This window comes from Melanostigma gelatinosum (genome assembly GCF_949748355.1).
Source record: "Melanostigma gelatinosum genome assembly, chromosome: 4".
NCBI classification, from domain to species: Eukaryota; Metazoa; Chordata; class Actinopteri; order Perciformes; family Zoarcidae; genus Melanostigma; species Melanostigma gelatinosum.
The window spans coordinates 25,434,930-25,454,041 of NC_136637.1; the positions used below are offsets into that span (position 1 = coordinate 25,434,930).

Consider the following 19,112-nt stretch of genomic DNA (forward strand, 5'->3'; position numbering starts at 1 on the left):
AACTGCAGGATAAATATGTACCACACGGGGTGTTTTCTTTTATTCTTTGTAAAAGTAGGCAAAGAAAAATGTAGAAAGCTAAAGGATTGTGGCACCTCCTCCTCACAAGGCTCATTTTAAAAGATACATACTGATTCAAACTGTTTTCTACTGTAAGGGAACAGGTGAGGTAACCTCACACCTGAGCTGATCTCCTCATCAGGTACAAATAAAGGACAATCAGAGAAGATGACCTGGTGGCACATGCTGAGAGAGGAGCCGTCAGTCTCTTTACCCAAAGAGCTCCAGGGTGAACTCTGGTTATATTTTAAACCGGTTAGTTGGGCAGCAGCCCGGCTGAAGTAGTTTTGTTTTTCTAGTTTTGCAAGAGGGCTCCTGAAAGGAGCTAGATTTTCTCTTTTCTTTGACTTTGAGTTTGAATAAATAAAAACCTAGCTAACCTGACTCTGTTTGATTGCTGTGCTGCCACTATTTTCCTTGTCCTCCACAATATATAATGGGGCCTTGAACAAAAGGAAACTGCTTTGAGCCTCAAACATGAGCTATTATAGGTGCAGCCCATAAAATGGTAGTTTCCAGCCTGGTGAGGCTCAGTGGAAACAAGTGATTTCAGGAGAGGAAAGGCCATCGCTCTCATTGAAAATTCATTGCGCTGATTTATGTGTGTCGAAGTGTGCATGTCTGAGCGGGTGGTTTAGGACTCCGTGCCTTATTATTCGTGGCTGTCGGCGTGATGCACAGCTCTTATATAGTGCTCGATCATGCAGAGCGCTCTCCAAGGGAGCCCTTTGCATGCGTTTCAGCGTCATGGAAAAGACCGAACCAGCAGATGGTGCTCTTGTTTTATCCTTGAAGACCTCTCTCTCTCTCTCTTTTTCTTGCATGCACATGTCTTATGGTAACTTGGGTCGAGACAGTGTGAGAGAAAAAACAACAAAAAACCTCATCCTGGTCAGATGTTTGAGACTGTTGTGTCACTATCTGCTGCACAGCCACAGCCTCCTCGGTGGGCTCCAGTCACCAGGCCTGCTCGGTGGGCTCCAGTCACCAGGCCTCCTCGGTGGGCTCCAGTCACCAGGCCTGCTCGGTGGGCTCCAGTCACCAGGCCTGCTCGGTGGGCTCCAGTCACCAGGCCTGCTCGGCGGGCTCCAGTCACCAGGCCTGCTCCGGGGCGCCGACTGCTTCTTCTTCTTTGCCAAGATAATCCAGGAGTATGGATCTGCATGGAGAGGCTTTACATGCAAATGGATGGGGAGCAGACAGAGAAGCTGCTGAGCTGAATATGGTTAGTGTACTGTAGATGGATGGGAAATGCATACTTCTCCATAGGGAGAGCTAAATGGTCACGAAGGCTCGGCGCTGACACATTTCTAAATGAATGTGTTTAGAGCTAAAAAGAGGGTAGATTACTCCAAAGTGGGAGTAGGCAGCTGCTGTTGAGAGTTAAGAGACAGAGTAAAGGCCCGCTGGGCATCCAGGCAGGGATCCATCCATCCAGCCCTTTGCCTCTCAGAGGTGACTCATGCTCCCACGTGGGCAATGTTTCCATGTAAACACACACAGTCAATTCAATAGTGATGTGACAGAGACAGATTGTTCCAGTCATCATGTAAACCTGCCAAGAAGTAACACAAACCTTTTTGATTCATGAAAAGGAAATCTCACGAAAAACGGTTTTAAAACATTAGATGATTCATATTTTGTCCATTCAGCTTTTGCACCAACAAGCTGGCAACATTTTACTGCTCCCTCTCACAGGTCTCTCACATTCGCACATGTTCTCTCTGCACACAAATTATTTTTTTTTTTTACTAATGTTTGCACAAAACGTGCATCTTTAATGTAGTTATTCTGCCTCCAATCCACTTCTCCTCTGACTCCCTTCTCTGTTTTAGCTTTGTCATGGCCATAACAAACAGGGAGACACACCGTAGGAACCTGTAGCAAAAAAAGCTTGAAGGGAATTTAATATTTACAGTGTGGGAATCAGTGGTGTGTGTGTGTGGTGCATCAATGGAAGACGTGTGTGCAGGTGTTGTAAAGGTGAGAGGCAAAACATAAAGTTAGACTAAGGCAATATAACAAAACCAGAAAATGCATTTCCTGCTGAAAATGTGTTGGAATGCTGAAATTAATTGTAAAAAAATTGCTGAAAATTGAGAACAGGTTATTAAAACAGGTTATTAAATGACAGGCTTCATCACAAGCATTTCAGTTAGAATTCATTTTGTGGGGCTTCTATTTTAAAATGGGGTGTGTATGGGGTGTGTGTGTGGGGGGGGGTCCTCTTAAAATCTCCAAGACCTGAATGACTGTTTGACAGAGAGACAGAGAGAGAGAGAGAGAGAGAGAGAGAGAGAGACTCTGATCTCTCTGGCAATCTTTCTCATTTGGAGATTGTCCTGTTTTATCTTTTACAGCTTACATAACTATTGTCCTGCTCTGCTGTGTCTTTCCTCGTCTCTCTGCCTCTTGTGTCGCGGTGTGTGTAAATGTCACTCGAATCAGGAAACTTATCAGAATACCTATATTTGATTGGCTGAGCTGCATCACGTATATCTCTAAATCATGTGTGTGCGGCTTTTATTTTAAAATGGGGTGTGGGGGGGGGGGGAGTCCGGGTGAGTCTTGGTGTTTATCAACATCCCTAATTAGCTTAATCAGAAACACCAGTGTCCTTGCAGCCTTTTCATGGAGATAAAACAGGGAACCACCTCTCAAACAAATAACCCATAACCGTAGCTCCTATTGCTCCGATATTAATAAATGAGAGGAAGGATGAGTTGAAGAACAGATCCTGTAAAAATTGTGTCTGTAGTGTACGAAATGTGGCTGAACTGGCGATCTAGAAATGGGGTACCGTGTTCCGTGGAAGATGTTTTTGAAGCAAAATTTAACATTGGTCTCTATGGAGTGTTGTGAAAATAAAGCTATCTTTCACACTCAGAGCGGATTTAAGAGGATAATGAAAGCTCTCAAGAGGCGTTTAGTTATATCAAAATCAATAGGTTTATTATCAACAGAGTTATTCAGCCCAGCAGTTATACGTGCACGGGCCACTAATAGCTTCACTCTCAGAGATCCACCATAAGCGCACACTTCAACATAGCAGCGTGATGCTTTATGTAGGGTTCCTCCCCTGGAGGCCCATTGGCCAAATTCAAAGATGCAGGCGTAGCGTGTTTGTACACGTATGACACCTGGGTGGAGCCTGGACATATCCGTCCACACTGGCCCGTCCCAGAAGGCGTGGTCATCTGTCAGTGCGTATGAAATGTTGTCGACTGCGGGGGGGGGGACTGGGTTAATACAGCCCGAGGCTGTTGGGCCTATCTAAAGATGGCGGCCTATTCCTTGTGACGCAGTTAAATCAGTAATCTCCCTCTTGCTTCTCCCTTGCCCTAGCGTGTACTGTGTGTATTGCGTGAGTGGTTAATAAAGCTGCATAAGCTAATGGTTATTAAAACTGCAATTAAGCTAGTGGCTAATTAAAGCTGCATATAAGCTAGTGGCTAATTAAAGCTGCATATAAAGCTAGTTTTATCAATAAATTGCAAACAGTAGAAGGTGTAAACTATTACACCTTAAAAGAAATAATTTTCTCAACAGGAGCAGCATTAACAGCATTCCAACAATTACACATTCGAAACACTAGTTGACGGAGTTTTTGTAATCATCAAGTAAGTACTCCTCCTGACCGCTAGACGGCGGAGTTGTTTTCTTTCTTCTTCTACTACTACAATTTTCAAAAAAAATAATACTGTTTCCGGTAGCGCGCAGTTAGCACGTTAGCTAAATATGCAATGTAAGTCTTTAACAAAAGACCATCTCTGCTCACACGTTTCACCGAAATCACACACTTTATTTCCACTAGAACGTGACTGTTTCCTCTAACAATGCACCGTTATTTTCTTTACAATCACCTCTCTTTAACTGTTTTCAGTAAGGACCGGAGCAAGCATTTAGCAAGCTCCCGTGGCTACAAGCAGCTACAAGCTACAAGCAGTTTATTTGCACAGTCGTATATAACATTTTACACCATGTGTTCTCACAATCGTATCTCCCCACAACACTATTTCCAACACGGCAACAACGCTCATGACAAAACACAACTGCTACCGGACTTAATTCCCATTTACCCACCCTAAATGTCCTTTAATATCTCGCATTCAAAAGCCTCCAAGCACTCCACGGCAATCTTATCTATGCAGACCCGATTCCCGGCAGCATTGCCTGGCTGCTCCCAAATGCTACCGAAGCTGTTCTGGCTCACCAGACCCGACCATGCAAGACCATAAGGGAGTTTGACTCAATCGTTAGGAAAAACACAAGTCCAACTCTACGTGCACCAGACGCTTCTTGTTCGTCTCTTTATTCTCTTTATCCTGTTTGAACCACACCATTCAAAATCTCAAACTCTAGGCAAGGCCGGCGAGGTAGTCCGCGTACATCGGGCTCCTTTACCGCAGGAATCCCCGACCCCCGACTGCCTAACTCCGCCGGTCTAACCTATACCAAGCAGTTTAGTTCACCAGACCCGAGAATACCGCGATCGGGCCCAGAAGGGCCGCCACCCTTAAACGCTTGCCGATTACGTACTCTCAGTCCGCCTAGCTTACCAAACGATCTGAATCTCTTTGTAGCAGAGGCCGGACCATGCGGTCTCTCCCACAGTAGAAGGGGTCCACGAATCTAACAAATTTGGCACCCCGATGGGCGGGCCTCTTCGACTGGTTTCGTGGACGGCTTAACGGGTCGTGAATCACGGACATTTTTGGAGTGACCACGAATCTCTCTCAGCCTCTGGGCGCAGATCACGGACATTTCCGGCTAAGATTCCTATCTACCTATACAGATTTTATTGAAACAGTTCTGCGTACCTTCTGTTCGTGGCCAGGGTTTCAACACGCGACGTTTCAAACTCGAGTGGACTCGTTTCCTCCAAAGACTCTCCGGTCTGTTTTCACCATAGACATGTATGAGAAGGTTTCACACTGTGTGGACACATTAAACACTGTGACACTCTTCCTGTTCTCAACAGCTGTTATAACCATGACAATGACTGACGCATCCGGTTGAAAGTCTCCGGTTAACAGGGTCGCTTGATAAACCGAAACACCGGCAGTAAAGCAGCACCGGGGGGGTCAGCGCTCACGGTACCCACCGAGAACAGCCTGATCTCGGCGAGTCTTTGTGAGAACGTGCCGGTGGTGTTGACGTCTCTGTAGCGGTTCAACATGAGCTATAATCGGGTTTGTGTGAATCTAACGAGCAGTCTGTTATTTATTTACAGGTGATGTTAAATCAAAGTTAAGATTCATAACTTCAAATTTTATTGTCTTTGTACTTTGGACCCACTTGATTGCTTGTCTCTCTCCATATTGAGCAGGCTTGTTATGCTGTCTATCTTTGTGCATTATGACTCACATTTAAACATTATCTTAATTAAGGGACAACTGAGGAAACCCGGACCCTCATTGACTGGCGGGGAACCAACGAGAGTCTTTAAACCAGATGTGCCAGATGAACCGGTTCAGAATGAACAGGTGATGTCCGTGTGCGTAAGACAGAAGGAAAGATGATAATGATGAGTAAGCATTGATAATCTCCTTTTATTAGCCAAGTACGTTTCTCTGAAGTGCTCTCAATGTATTTGTACAGAATGATCTCTGCAGTCATGGTGGTCCTGACGTTGGAGTCTGTTCCGGTCCAGTTTGGATCCAAAGCACACAGTGATGATGTGCACAGAACACACTGGGTCATTGCAGTGTAGAAGTGGATCAGCAGCTCCTGAGTCAGGTAGAACTTCCACAGCCCTCTGTGGTTCCTCACTTTCATGTACATGCGCCGCAAAAGTAGTCCCGATCCGTGGAGGGATACGCATCCCAGATGACCACAGCGTGCAGGTGGTGCACTCAGTCTGACAGTCTCTCTCCCTGTGAGAACAGCTGTGCGTCTTTAGGTCTCTCGCCCTGTAAGAACAGATGTGTCTCTATGTCTCTCTCCCTGTGAGAACAGATGTGTCTCTCGGTCTCTCTCCCTGTAGGAACAGATGTGTGTCTCTAGGTCTCTCTCCCTGTAAGAACAGATGTGTGTGTCTCTGTGTCAGTGGGGTGTCATGATGGAGGTCCTGCAGCTTATCTCAGGGGCTGAGGAGCCGTCCCCTTAGAGGAGACCCCTCTCTCGGAGGTTCTGATGTCCCGCACAAGATGAAAAAATGGAGCAGTAAAAATAGTTACATTTTCACTTGTTTATTTAAGTCAGGTCAGAGTATATTTCTTTTGATTCCAATACAGAGAAAAAAATGGTATGACACACCTGCTCACTGTTAGACAACAAGACACAGTGTTCCATAGATACACCACTGTATGTTCTCAACAGGCTGTATGGATACATGATATCACAGTAAATATAAATGGACTCATTTTCTGCCAAGCGTAAGATTTTATAACAGAGTAAACTTTCAAATATAAGAACTCTTCAGTAAGGTTATTGACTCCTCCCTTTATGAGGGAGGAGTCCTATTCCTGAGCAATACAATGGTAAAGTACAATAACAAAAGATGTGTGTGTCTGTGTGTGTGTGTATCATGATGAATAGGCCAAAGGGCTGCATCTTTGTCCACTATTAAGATGATGTCATTTACTCATCTTAACCATCTGTGATTATAAAAGCATATCTGATCACACATGAATACATGAATGAATATAACTGAAACATTATCATCATTAAATGAACACATTTATACAAAATCCTTCATTTTATACAGTGTTCTGATGGATTTGGACATTTCTGCTTTGACGTGATGTTTATGTGCTTTATTATCTAGAATCATCCAAAACTTTGATTTCCTTTAATCTCAACATCACTTCTCAAAGTTTGTTAGTTTGTTACACAATGATCAAAGAAGATGAATTTAGTTAGTTCAAATCAAAGCAACTCTTGTGGTTCTTGTTCCACAGATGCTGAATTTGATCCAGAAAGACTCTTGTTTGACATTCGGAGGTTTTTCTGAACACAAACAAATGTTTCAAGACAACAAAGTTCAGTTTTCTACACAAAGTCAAAGATGTTTCACAGCTTCTCTCAGACAACACATCATTTCAGGTCATTACATGGACCTTGCTCAGCTCTTTGAGACATCCATCTGTAACACCACAAGTCCCAGAGAGCTCTCAACCCCCCAGAGTCCAGACCAGCTCAGGTACCCCTCACCTGCTCCAACTGCATCTACAACCACTGAGAGATCAGATTGGTACTAACTCACATCAGCTGTGTGTGATCCTGTACATACTGAACTATCTGGTCAGCAGAGAGGTTTCTCTAGCAGGAGGAGACTCTCCCTCCTCCAGAGAACACAGAGACACTGAGGAACCAAAACCAAACTTGGACCTGAACCCAAACCCAAACCCAAAGCCAGGATAAAGAGGTTCAGTGAATGTGGTGTTGAAGGTGTGGAGGTGGATCAGTGTGTCAGAGGAAACTCTGTAGAAGGACAGAGAGCCAGCAGGACAGTCCACATACACTGCTACTCTACCAGAGGAGGAGGAGGAGGAGGGGGGGGGAGAGGAGATGGGTGTTCTTGTCTTATTGTGATAGACATAGTAACCACCACCAGAACATCTCAGATTCCAGGACTGATCATTCTCTCCAAACAAACAGTCATCACCATCTCCTTTCCTCCTGATTTCTCTGTAACTCACTGTTATATAAACTCTTCCTCTCCAGTCAACCTCCCAGTAACAGCGACCAGTCAGACCAGTTCTACACAGCACCTGAGGATACTCATCAAACCTGTCTGGATGATCAGGATGTGACTGAACCTCCTCCACTTGTGTCACCTCCCTGTTGTTGTCAGACAGTGTGAGGTTTCTGTGTACTGTGTTTCTGTCGAGTGTGAGTTCACAGGAATCTAATGGAGAGAACAAGACACAATACAGCTGCAGTTAATAATCTATCATGTGTTTGATGATGACATCAGATATGTGAATGAGTGATGTCACAGTTTGAAGATGCTTTGTTTTCATGAATCAAACTCAAAGCACACTTACACTTCCTCAGACCTGGTCTGGACCATCGGACTCCAGCAGGCTCCACCCTGAAAGGAGGAGGGGGGTCAGAGCAGCATGAAACATGGACATTACATCGCTCTCATACACAGAGCTTTGTTATTCATGTTCACATGGAGCACTTATTATTCATCAGCTCATACTCTTTTACTTCACTGGAGCTTCTTCTGATTGGCCCATGACGACAGCTCATTATGTTCACTTATTCATGATGTATTATTATCAGTATTATATTGACAATCATCATCCATTTCACACTCAGTTTCGTCTACCAGTCAGTCAGTGAATCACATGTTTAAACCTACATCAATTGATTTCTTTGTCCACTTGTGGTTCAGTGAAAACAAGCTGTGAACACAACATGTGACATATTATCAGCTTATAAAGTAGTTGTGTCTCACATGATATCAACCAGCTGCTTCCACATCCAGCAGTTACACATCAACATGATGACTCATCAGGAGTCTTTGTGTTTGTGTCACCTGATGAATGGAAGTCCACTATTCTCTCTCTTGTAGCTGTTTTTGGTCTCCTGAGGGAAACATCTGTCTTCAGCTCAGTGGTCGGCAACCCGTCGATCTCTTTATTTGTGTTATCATATACTGAATGCTACAGAGAAAAATCACACTCTTTCTGATTGAACCAGTCTATCACCTGTCTGAAACAATGGATTTTCGCGGCCCCAATAGGCCCCAAAACAAATTGCCGCATACATGAGACACTCCCCTTGGGGCTAAGCACCCCCTTTCTTTGAATCCTAGAAACGCCCCTGGTCTGGACAGTCTTTTTCTCTCAACGCCTCAATAGGTAGATCTTGCCTGTCACCAAGGCAGAGGTCAGGGATCTTGGGCTTAAAAAGGTTGGTGACCACTGCTTTAGCTGCTAAATGCTCCACTATGTTCACCAGCTCGTCTCTAACTGAGTCTGTCTGCTGTTTGCTGCTGAGCAGGTAGTGAACAGTGGCTTCATCACAGCTTGTTGGATGAAAACAGCTGCTGCTGGAAACACTGAGACTGAACCAAACAGGAAATGTGCTGCAGAACCAAAACTAGGAGCTAAAAGAGGCTAACAAGCTGTGTAGAGCTGCAGAGATGGAGACAGTTCTCTGTGGGTTCATCACCACCACACGACTCTTCACCATCACACAGAGTCAGCTGATCCGTTGTCAATATAGAAGTATTGATTGTTGGATGTTTTGGCTCTCAGTGCAAAACAAACCACAACCAGGTAAAGCTGAACTCCTTTAAAACATCAAAACATTCCTATTGTGATGATTCATCAAGACGCTTTAAACAGATTGTTTCTTAGTCTGTTTGTCTTTTCACAATAATGTCTGGACTAAAGGGCAACACACAGGAGCATCAAAACATCAACTGTTGTTTGATATGAGCCCACAAACCTGCAGCGTGACGACGTTGATGCATGTCAACCCACCATGATGCCCGTCAACGTGTCAGGATACACCACTGTCCTATTTTCTAATGTTGAAACAAGACAACGCTCCAGAAAACAACAGTTTCATCACCTTCCCTCCCTGTTTGGGCTCATCCTGGCTACTGTTCCCTGTCTACTTCTGTCTGTATTGATGGTCTGATGTGGGACACAAACAGTTTGATGAGTCTCTGGTAGATTGAGGTCAGCTTGATGTGTCAGGGTCATATTAACCAGGCTGACCGTGTGACAGAGAAAAAGTCTCCAGCTCTACCTCCTCCATCAGACTGATTGTCCGTGGCTGCAGCAGGCCTCTTCATACCTGAGAGTTTCCAGTCTCCAGTGTGGATCCTTCCGTCCAGCAGACAGCAGCTTCACTCCTGAGTCTCCTGGATGATTGTAGCTCAGGTCCAGCTCTCTCAGATGGGAGGGGTTGGCGCTCAGAGCTGAGACCAGAGAAGCACAGCCTTCCTCTGTGATCAGACAGCCTGACAGGCTGCAAACACACAACACAACACACATGTCACATAATCTGACGGAATCTGTTTGTGTGTAAACTTTTTCTTTGTCCAAGAAAAGTAATTCACAGGGTCACCTAAGAGTCTCCAGTGTACACTGTCGACTATCCAGTCCAGCAGACAGCAGCTTCACTCCTGAATCCAGCAGGTTGTTGTTACTCAGGTCCATCTCTCTCAGACTAGAGGACTGGGAGCTGAGAACTGAGGCCAGAGCTTCACAGCTTCTCTCTGAGAGGTTACAGCCACTCAGTCTGAAGAGACAAGGATGAAGAAAATATGAACAATTAGTTGAAAAGATAGCAGCATAGTTAAGTCATGATATATGAATCTAACTCTCTCTGTACTTACAGAGCTTTGTTGGAGGCTTTGACCACTGGCAGCAGCCTCAGAAGAGCCTCCTCTGAAGCAGAGTATTTCTTCAGGTCAAACACATCCAGATATTTTTCTGATGACAGTAAGATGAAGCCCAGAGCTGACCACTGAGCAGGAGACAGTTCATCTGTGGAGAGACGTCCTGAACTCAGGGACTGTTGGATCTCCTTCACTAGAGAACGATCATTCAGTTCATTCAGACAATGGAACAGATTGATGCTTTTCTCTACAGACACATTCTCACTGATCTTCTTCTTGATGTACTGGACTGTTTCCTGATTGCTCTGTGAGTTACTTCCTGTCTGTGTCAGCAGACCTTGTAGGAGAGTCTGATTGGTCTTCAGTGCAAGACCCAGGAGGAAGCGGAGGAACAGGTCCAGGTGTCCATTTGGACTATGTAAGGCCTTGTCCACAGCACTCTGGTAGAGATGTGTTAGTTCAGGTTTGCCTCTAGAGACTTCAGACCAACAGGAGGTTGTTGGTTGTTCTGACAGCAGATTGACTCCAGAGTTGATGAAGGTCAGATGGACATGAAGAGCAGCCAGAAACTCCTGAACACTCAGATGGACGAAGCAGAACACCTTGTCCTGGTACAGTCCTCTCTCCTCTCTAAAGATCTGTGTGAACACTCCTGAGTACACGGAGGCTGCTCTGATATCGATGCCAGACTCTGTCAGGTCGGATTCATAGAAGATCAGGTTCCCTTTCTGCAGCTGATCAAAAGCCAGTTTTCCCAGAGACTCAGTCATCTCCCTGCTCTCTGGACTCCAGTGTGGATCTGTCTCAGCTCCTCCATCATACTTGACCTTCTTCAGTTTGGACTGAACCACCAGGAAGTGGATGTACATCTCAGTCAGGGTCTTGGGCAGCTCTCCTCCCTCTCTGGTCTTCAGCACATCCTCCAGAACTGTAGCAGTAATCCAGCAGAAGACTGGGATGTGGCACATGATGTAGAGGCTTCGTGAGGTCTTGATGTGGGAGATGATCCTGCTGGCCTGCTCCTTATCGCTGAATCTCTTCCTGAAGTACTCCTCCTTCTGTGGGTCAGTGAACCCTCTGACCTCTGTCATCATGTCAACACACTCAGGAGGGATCTGATTGGCTGCTGCAGGTCGTGTGGTTATCCAGAGGCGAGCAGAGGGAAGCAGTTTCCCCCTGAAGAGGTTTGTCAGCAGCACATCCACTGAGGTGGACTCTGTAACATCAGTCAGGAGCTCATTGTTGTGGAAGTCCAGAGGAAGTCGACACTCATCCAGGCCGTCAAAGATGAACAGAACCAGGAACTCTTCAAACCTGCAGATTCCTGCTTCTTTGGTTTCACTGAAGAAGTGATGAACAAGTTGCACCAAGCTGTACTGTTTCTCTTTCAGCACATTCAGCTCTCTGAAAGTGAATGGAAATGTGAACTGTATGTCTTGGTTGGCTTTGTCTTCAGCCCAGTCCAGAGTGAACTTCTGTGTTAGGACTGTTTTCCCAATGCCAGCCACTCCCTTTGTCATCACTGTTCTGATTGGTTCCTCTCTTCCAGGTGAGGCTTTAAAGAGATCTTCTTGTCTGATGGTTGTTTCTGGTCTGTGTGGTTTCCTGGATGCTGTTTCAATCTGTCTGACCTCATGTTCATTATTGACCTCTGCAGTCCCTCCCTCTGTGATGTAGAGCTCTGTGTAGATCTGATTCAGAAGGGTTGGGTTTCCTGCTTTAGCAATCCCCTCAAACACACACTGGAACTTCTTCTTCAGGTTAGATTTGAGTTCACGCTGACAACCTGCAGCAGGAAGTCCTGAATGACTTCCTGAATAAAAACAAAGAACATCAATGAATATATTATTTGACAAATATGTCCATCTCTTGAGACGTTAGTAAACGTCCCATTTATCCAGCATGTTAAATCTTTAGAGAAATCCTCTTACTCCTCTGCAGACAGTCAGCCAGCTCCTCCTGCTTCATTCTCCTCAGGAAGTTCAGTGTGATCTTCACAAACGCCTCTCTGCTGCTCCTCCTCTGCTCTTCATCCTCACCGTCCAACACCTCCTCATCCTCCATCTGACTCTCTAAGCATTCTGGGTAATCTGAACTCAGTCCCTTTTGGATCTTCTTCAGCTCGTTCTTCACAAATGTGACGATGTTCTCCTCCAGCAGCTGGAACAGAATATAAAACCATGGAATCAAACATCAGATCCATGTTGGACACACTGACAATCCACTGGTCTACAAACTGCAGCATGGAGATGATTGTGAACACAATAGATGTAAAAGTAGTTGTACATGTACAGACCTGAAATATGGAGTCCAGGTGTGTTTGATGCTGCTGGGCAGACTGACCTCTGGGAACCTCTGAACTCTCCTGGTCCTCTCTGTGGAGGAATCATGAACAATCAGCTCACATTGTGTTTGTACCATTAACACAAATACAACAATCAGTTAAAGATGTTGTGTTCTGTCATGATTAGTGCTGGGCAACGATAAAAAATTTGAATTGCGATTAATCGCATGATTTTTGCCAAGAAGTCTTTGATCTGCCAGGATTTTATTGTGACAATGTTCACTTTTTTATGATCACAGAATGTTGGACTAGCTCTGAGGAATGCACACCTCTTATTGAGTCATGCAGTCATTCACAGAAATGTTCTCAGTCGTTCCTCTCTCTGGATCGGCTGCTTCTCCTCCTTTGAATATCTTAGTTGTATTTACAGACCCACTAATCTTACTGTTGATCTTTCATTATGGAACAATATGACAGAGTTCTTATTCTTGATGATTTTCATATCCATGTTTGCTGCTCCTCTTCCTCGTTCACCTCTGACTTTATCAAACTCTTAGATTCTTTTAATTTGAGACAATTTGTGAATCAACCGAGGCATGACAGAGGACTCACCTTAGACCTTGTGCTCTGGGTTGGTTTCTGTGTGGATGATGTGAATCTAAGTGATCACAAGGCAGTGCTTATCCAGGTTCCACTCCTCTCTCCTGATCACAAACCCCCTCAATGCTTCACTCCCGCCCCCTAAACTTTTGATTTCACTGAATCACGCACAACTTTTAACACCTGTAAGAGCCATTTTGTTGTTTTGTTTTTGTACAACCTCCCACCACATGGGGGCGTAGTGCCGGTGTAAATCAGTGCACAGGTAATATAATCAGTGGGGTCATTGGACACAGGTTGTTGCTAATAGGTAGAAGCAAACTGTTTTTGACCGTGCAGATTTAACGAATGTAAATGTTATGATTTATTGGTTTATGGAGAAAATCGATAACTGAAGAGAAAGTGGTAGAACTCTGATTATGTGATAAAATGGCTATATTGGAAACTGGACTTTGTTATTTATGGCACGCGTCAGAACAAACATTTCAGCAACCGTAGTGACTTTTTATGGGGAAGCAACGGTCACAACAATTAAGCCAAAAACTGCTTCATTGAGGACAGCGTGGGAGCTCTGCTGGCGTTTGACTACGAGCCAGGACCAGCTGCTGGAGGCTACTGATCATCTCGTTACCTGAAGAGGTGGATAAGCATGAAATATGGTATGAATTAAAAATGCTCAATGTCAATGACTTTATTGCTGAGGTCAACAAATTTTGTTTGTTTTGCAATGAAAGTCACCTCAATAGTGAAGGTGTCGATCTTCATAATGACGGGGTAATGTGGAGCCTCAGGACAGCATTTCAAATGTTGAATCAAATGGCTCCAACAAGGGCTCAGGTCGAAAAAGTAATGTCTCAAAAGGCAGCAAGTCTACAACATCATCTGCACTGCTTCAAACAGAGGCAGAAAAGGCTGTACTCATGGCACATGCTGCAGCGCTACAGAAAAGGCATGTCTTGGAGGAACAAGCGGAGCAGCTGAAGAGGACAAATGAGCAAAATGAAATGGACACTGAAATAGCCGCAACTACAGCAAAACAAGCAGCATCAAGGCAGTGTTTCAAATGCACATTCGGATGGAATGGAATCCTATTTCAAAAAAGGAGCAATGCTCATGCTGAACAATACAACCCACAGCAAAAAGAATCATCTCAGCAGAAATATCCGTCTACCAACACTAAGGCAACAGTGGAAAAACTAATGGAAGCAGACAAATATGAAAGTAAAAGTGTGACTATTGTGACGACCCTCCTCCTATCATACACAAGGTGTCGGGGTTGTGTCTAATCTGTTACAGGTGCTGAGTGGAGGATCGTCAGCAGGATGATTCTCACCTGTGCCGGGGTGGCTCATCCTTAAATACCCTTTCCAGTTGGCAGGCGGGGGCGGGAAGGAAGACCTTTGTTGATGGGCTGTTAACATTGTGTTGGTGGCGAGACAAATAAAGCCCTACTTTTGGCCGCAAGCTCTTTGTCTCCCTATTTTGTTCCAGTCTCTGAGTCGGGCTGTGACACCATGCAGAGAAACTTCAAGTGGCAAACTTCTGAGCAATATAAATCACATCAATCAGATATAAATCCTCCTCCGCGAATCGCCACCTTAACGTGGTGGAGGAGTTTGAGTGGCTCAGTGATCCTGGGAGCTATGTTGTCCGGGGCATTAGCCCCTGGTAGGGTCTCCCAAGGCAAACAGGTCTCAGGGGGCGAGCCCAGACTAAGAGCGGTTCAAAACGACCCTTAGGATAAGCAGCCCACGGACTTCAGCCACCTCGCCCGGACCAGGGAAACCAGATCCAGACCCAGGAGGGGAGCTCGTCGGCGAGCGTCTGGTGGCCGGGCCTTCGCCCATGGGGCCCGGTCGAGCTCAGCCCGAAGAAACAGCATGGAGCAGCTACCCTGTGGACCCACCACCCTGTGGACAAGCATCGGGGTCGGGTGCAATGCAGACCGGGCGGCGGGTCAGGTGGGAGGCCTGGGCAAGCTGATTACCGGCAGCATAGACTAGCTCTAGGGACGTAGAACGTCACCTCACTAGCGGGGAAAGAGCCAGAGCTGGTGCAGGAGGTGGAGCGATACCAGCTAGATATAGTTGGACTCACCTCCACACACAGCGCTGGCTCTGGAAACAAGCTCCTGGAGAGGGGTTGGACTTTGTCCTTTTCCGGAGTTACCCAGGGTGAGATGCGCTGGGCGGGAGTGGGGATACTCACGAGCCCCCGGCTGAGCGCCGCTGTGTTGGAGTTCTCCCCGGAGAACGAGAGGGTCGCCTCCATGCGCCTACGGGTTGCGGGGAGCAAGGCTCTGACTGTGGTTTGTGCTTATGCACCAAACAGCAGTTCGGAGTATCCGGCCTGGAAAGGAGGCTCCGACCGTTTGGCGAACCTCAGATTCAAGAGGAGCAATGCGGATTCCGTCCCGGCCGTGGAACAGTGAACCAGCTCTTTACCCTCGCAAGACTACTGGAGGGGTTCTGGGAGTTTGCCCAACCAGTCTACATGTGCTTTGTGGACTTGGAGAAGGCTTTCGACCGGGTCCCTCGGGGGTTCTTGTCGGGGGTGCTGCGGGAGTATGGGGTGCCGGACCCATTACAATGGGCGATCCGGTCTCTGTACGACTGCAGTAGGAGCTGTGTCCGCATTCTCGGCAATAAGTCAGACACGTTCCCGGTGGGTGTTGGCCTCCACCAGGGCTGCCCTTTGTCACCGGTCCTGTTCGTGACTTTCATGGACAGGATATCTAGGCGCAGCCACCTGGGGGAGGAGAACGTCAGGTTCGGGGGTCTCGGGATCGCCTCTCTGCTGTTTGCAGATGATGTGGTCCTGTTAGCCTCCTCGGATCATGACCTCCAGCATTCACTGGGGCGGTTTTCAGCTGAGTGTGAAGCGGCAGGGATGAGCGTTAGCACCTCCAAATCTGAGGCCATGGTTCTCTGCCGGAAACCGGTGGATTGCTCCCTCCAGGTGGGGACGGAGTGCCTACCTCAAGCGAAGGAGTTCAATTATCTCGGGGTCTTGTTCACGAGTGAGGGTAAGATGGAGCAGGAGATCGACAGATGGATCGGTGCGGCTGCAGCAGTAAAGCAGGCGCTGCACCGGACCGTCTTGGTGAAGAGGGAGCTGAGCCGGAAGGCAAAGCTCTCAATTTACCACTCGGTCTACGTTCCTACCCTCACCTATGGGGACGAACTCTGGGTCGTGACCGAAAGGACAAGGTCGCGGCTACAAGCGGCCAAAATGAGTTTCCACCGTAGGGTGGCCGGGCTCAGCCTTAGAGATAGGGTAAGGAGCTCGGTCATCAGGAGGGAGCTTGGAGTCGAGTCGCTACTCCTTCGCGTCAAAAGGAGTCAGCTGAGGTGGTTCAGGCATCTAATTAGGATGCCTCCTGGATGCCTCCCACTGGAGGTTTTCCAGGCACGTCCAACTGGGAAGAGACCCCAGGGAAGACCCAGAACGCGCTGGAGAGATTACATTTCCAAGCTGGCCTGGGAACGCCTCGGGATCCCCCAGAATGAGCTGGAACATGTTGCTGGTGAGAGGGAAGTCTGGGTCAGCCTGCTTGGCCTGCTGCCACTGCGACCCGACCCCGGATAAGCGGAGGAAAATGGATGGATGGATGGAGAACTCATATTTCTACAATCTGATCTCTAAACAGTCACAATCCTCTTCAGAACCATAAACTCTGATCTTAGCCAACCAGTTGATTCAACACCAGAGATGTGAGGAGTTTATAAATCATTTCAAAAAAAAATCCTGGAGATTCTGCAGCATTTTAATACTGACTATGTTGAGCCTGATGTTGACTCCTGTTTATCTTCACCACCAACCCACTTTAGTGAAATCTCTCTGTCAACCTTTGAACCACTGTTACACTTTAAAACCATCCACTTGCCTCTGAGACTGAATTCACTTCATGTTTAAAAGCTGTGTTTAGACGGTTGGTCCGGATGTTTTAGTCGTTATTAACTGCTCCATGTCAACTGGTATCTCCTCTCTGATTCTAAATATGCTGCTGTTTACCACTTTTTAAAGAAGCCCCGTTTACATCCCTCAGGTTTAAGTCTTTTTAGACTCATCCGTAAGCTGACGTTTTTACAAGATTTTAGAAAAGACTGTTTCCACTCAATTGATTTCTTTCATGAATAACAGTGAAATGTTTGAGAATCTTCAGTCTGGCTTTCACTCTCTTCACATCACTGAGACTTCTCAGGTCAAGGCCACATAAGACCTTCTGCCTGTACTCATTTGAATTATTCTTGACTTCAGCTCAGCCTTTGACACAGTGGACCACAAAGTCTTAATCCGTCATCTAAAGAACTATGTTGACATCAGTGATGTGATGCTGGATTGGTTGATGTCTTATCTGTTGAACTGGTTCTTTTCTGTCATGCTTGGAGAGGCCTCCTCTCTTATGTGGGGTCCCTTAGCTGTGTAACTCTTTTCCTGGTAATCTAAGGCTGGAAAATTCAGTTTCCTCTTTAAACCTCTTCTGAAGACTCACTTTCACCGTTTGGATTATTTTTACATCTGACGCATTTTATTTATTTAAATTCTTATTTTACGGTTTGATTGTGTTTCTTGTTTGCTTTCATGTTTTCTTGTGAAGCACTTTGTAACTTTATTTTGGAAAGGTGCTATTTAAGTAAACTTATCGTCATCATCATCATCATCATCATCATCATCATCATCATCATCATCAGTTTGAAATCCTCACCTTTGATCAACAGAGTGACGTCCATCTTTGAAGTTAAAAGGATGAGGCATAGACCGGTCACTCTTCATGGACACACAGCTGGGTTCAGGTTCAGGTCCAGGTCCAGGTTGTTCCAGCTTCCTCCTGATAGAATCACTAGATACATTCAGTGATGTAATAAACCTCCTGTACTCTGTGTATTTGTATTCTGGTAGTTTTAGGAGATGTTTAGTATGAAATCAATGTTTCATGTAGAAATGTTTCAGTGTTGATGTTGAAGCTGTATTCAGTGCAGCAAAGACAAGAAGTGATGCAGTGAGGTGACCATGATGGTTGAAGAGTACTGCTGTCCTATCAGGATGAAGAGAGGAACCATGTGGTGTAAAAGAGTTTTACCTGAGTGACCATCAGTTTGAAATTCTCACCTTTTATCAACAGAGTGACGTCCATCTTTGAAGTTAAAAGGATGAGGCATAGACTGGTCACTCTTCATGGACACACAGCTGGGTTCAGGTTCATGTTCAGGTCGAGGTCCAGGTTCAGGTTCAGGTCCAGGTCCGGGTTCGGGTCCAGGTTCAGGTCCAGGTCCAGGACAGTGTGGTCCCTGATGGATCCTGGTCACATGTGTAGAAACAGAGTCAGTGAATGAAAGACTTTGAGTCATGGACAGGTAGAGATGGTCATCTCACCTCTGAGCTTTGGTGTGGCTGGTTTTAGAGGGAGGGACTCTCTCCTCTTTGTCCTCACACTGATTCATAGCAGAGTCCACACCTTCACACAAACACAACATTATTTCTCTTCATCATGACAAATGCACACAGCTCATTGACTTCAATACTAAAGACACTCATGGGACAGTTTCCATGTTGTTGTCACTTTGAGCTGCAGAGTCCTCTCTAAGAAATGACGTTCACAATGCTCTTTAGTCTGTTGGCTTGTTTGAAGACTAGAGGAAGACTCTTTGTCTGGCTTTTTATTGGCCTTTCTTTGGGGATGACGCCACTTTTCACTTCTATTTGAGTGACTTTGAAAAGCTCTTCAACGTTTGAAATGTTCCTCTGTTTCCACATCTACTACATCCAGTCAGAGCATGAAGCAGCTACAAACAGGAAGAAACGTAAGCTGTGAATGTGCTTCAGTGTTTGTAACATAACAGACTGTCAAAGTAAAAG

The 19,112-nt window shown here is 45.9% G+C and overlaps 1 protein-coding gene across 1 annotated transcript; it reads right to left on the reverse strand.

Moving 5' to 3' along the window:
* Window positions 1-6,158: 6,158 nt before the first annotated feature.
* Window positions 6,159-19,112, reverse strand: LOC306776997 (NACHT, LRR and PYD domains-containing protein 3-like). Its single transcript, XM_079267913.1, has 10 exons — window positions 18,630-19,112; window positions 18,366-18,554; window positions 17,962-18,096; window positions 12,666-12,744; window positions 12,301-12,529; window positions 10,367-12,182; window positions 10,096-10,269; window positions 9,823-9,996; window positions 8,052-8,098; window positions 6,159-7,912 (listed from the first exon to the last, which is right to left on the reverse strand). Exons 1-10 carry the CDS (start codon window positions 18,728-18,730, stop codon window positions 7,299-7,301), a joined length of 3,558 nt encoding a protein of 1,185 aa, XP_079124039.1. The 5' UTR covers window positions 18,731-19,112; the 3' UTR covers window positions 6,159-7,298.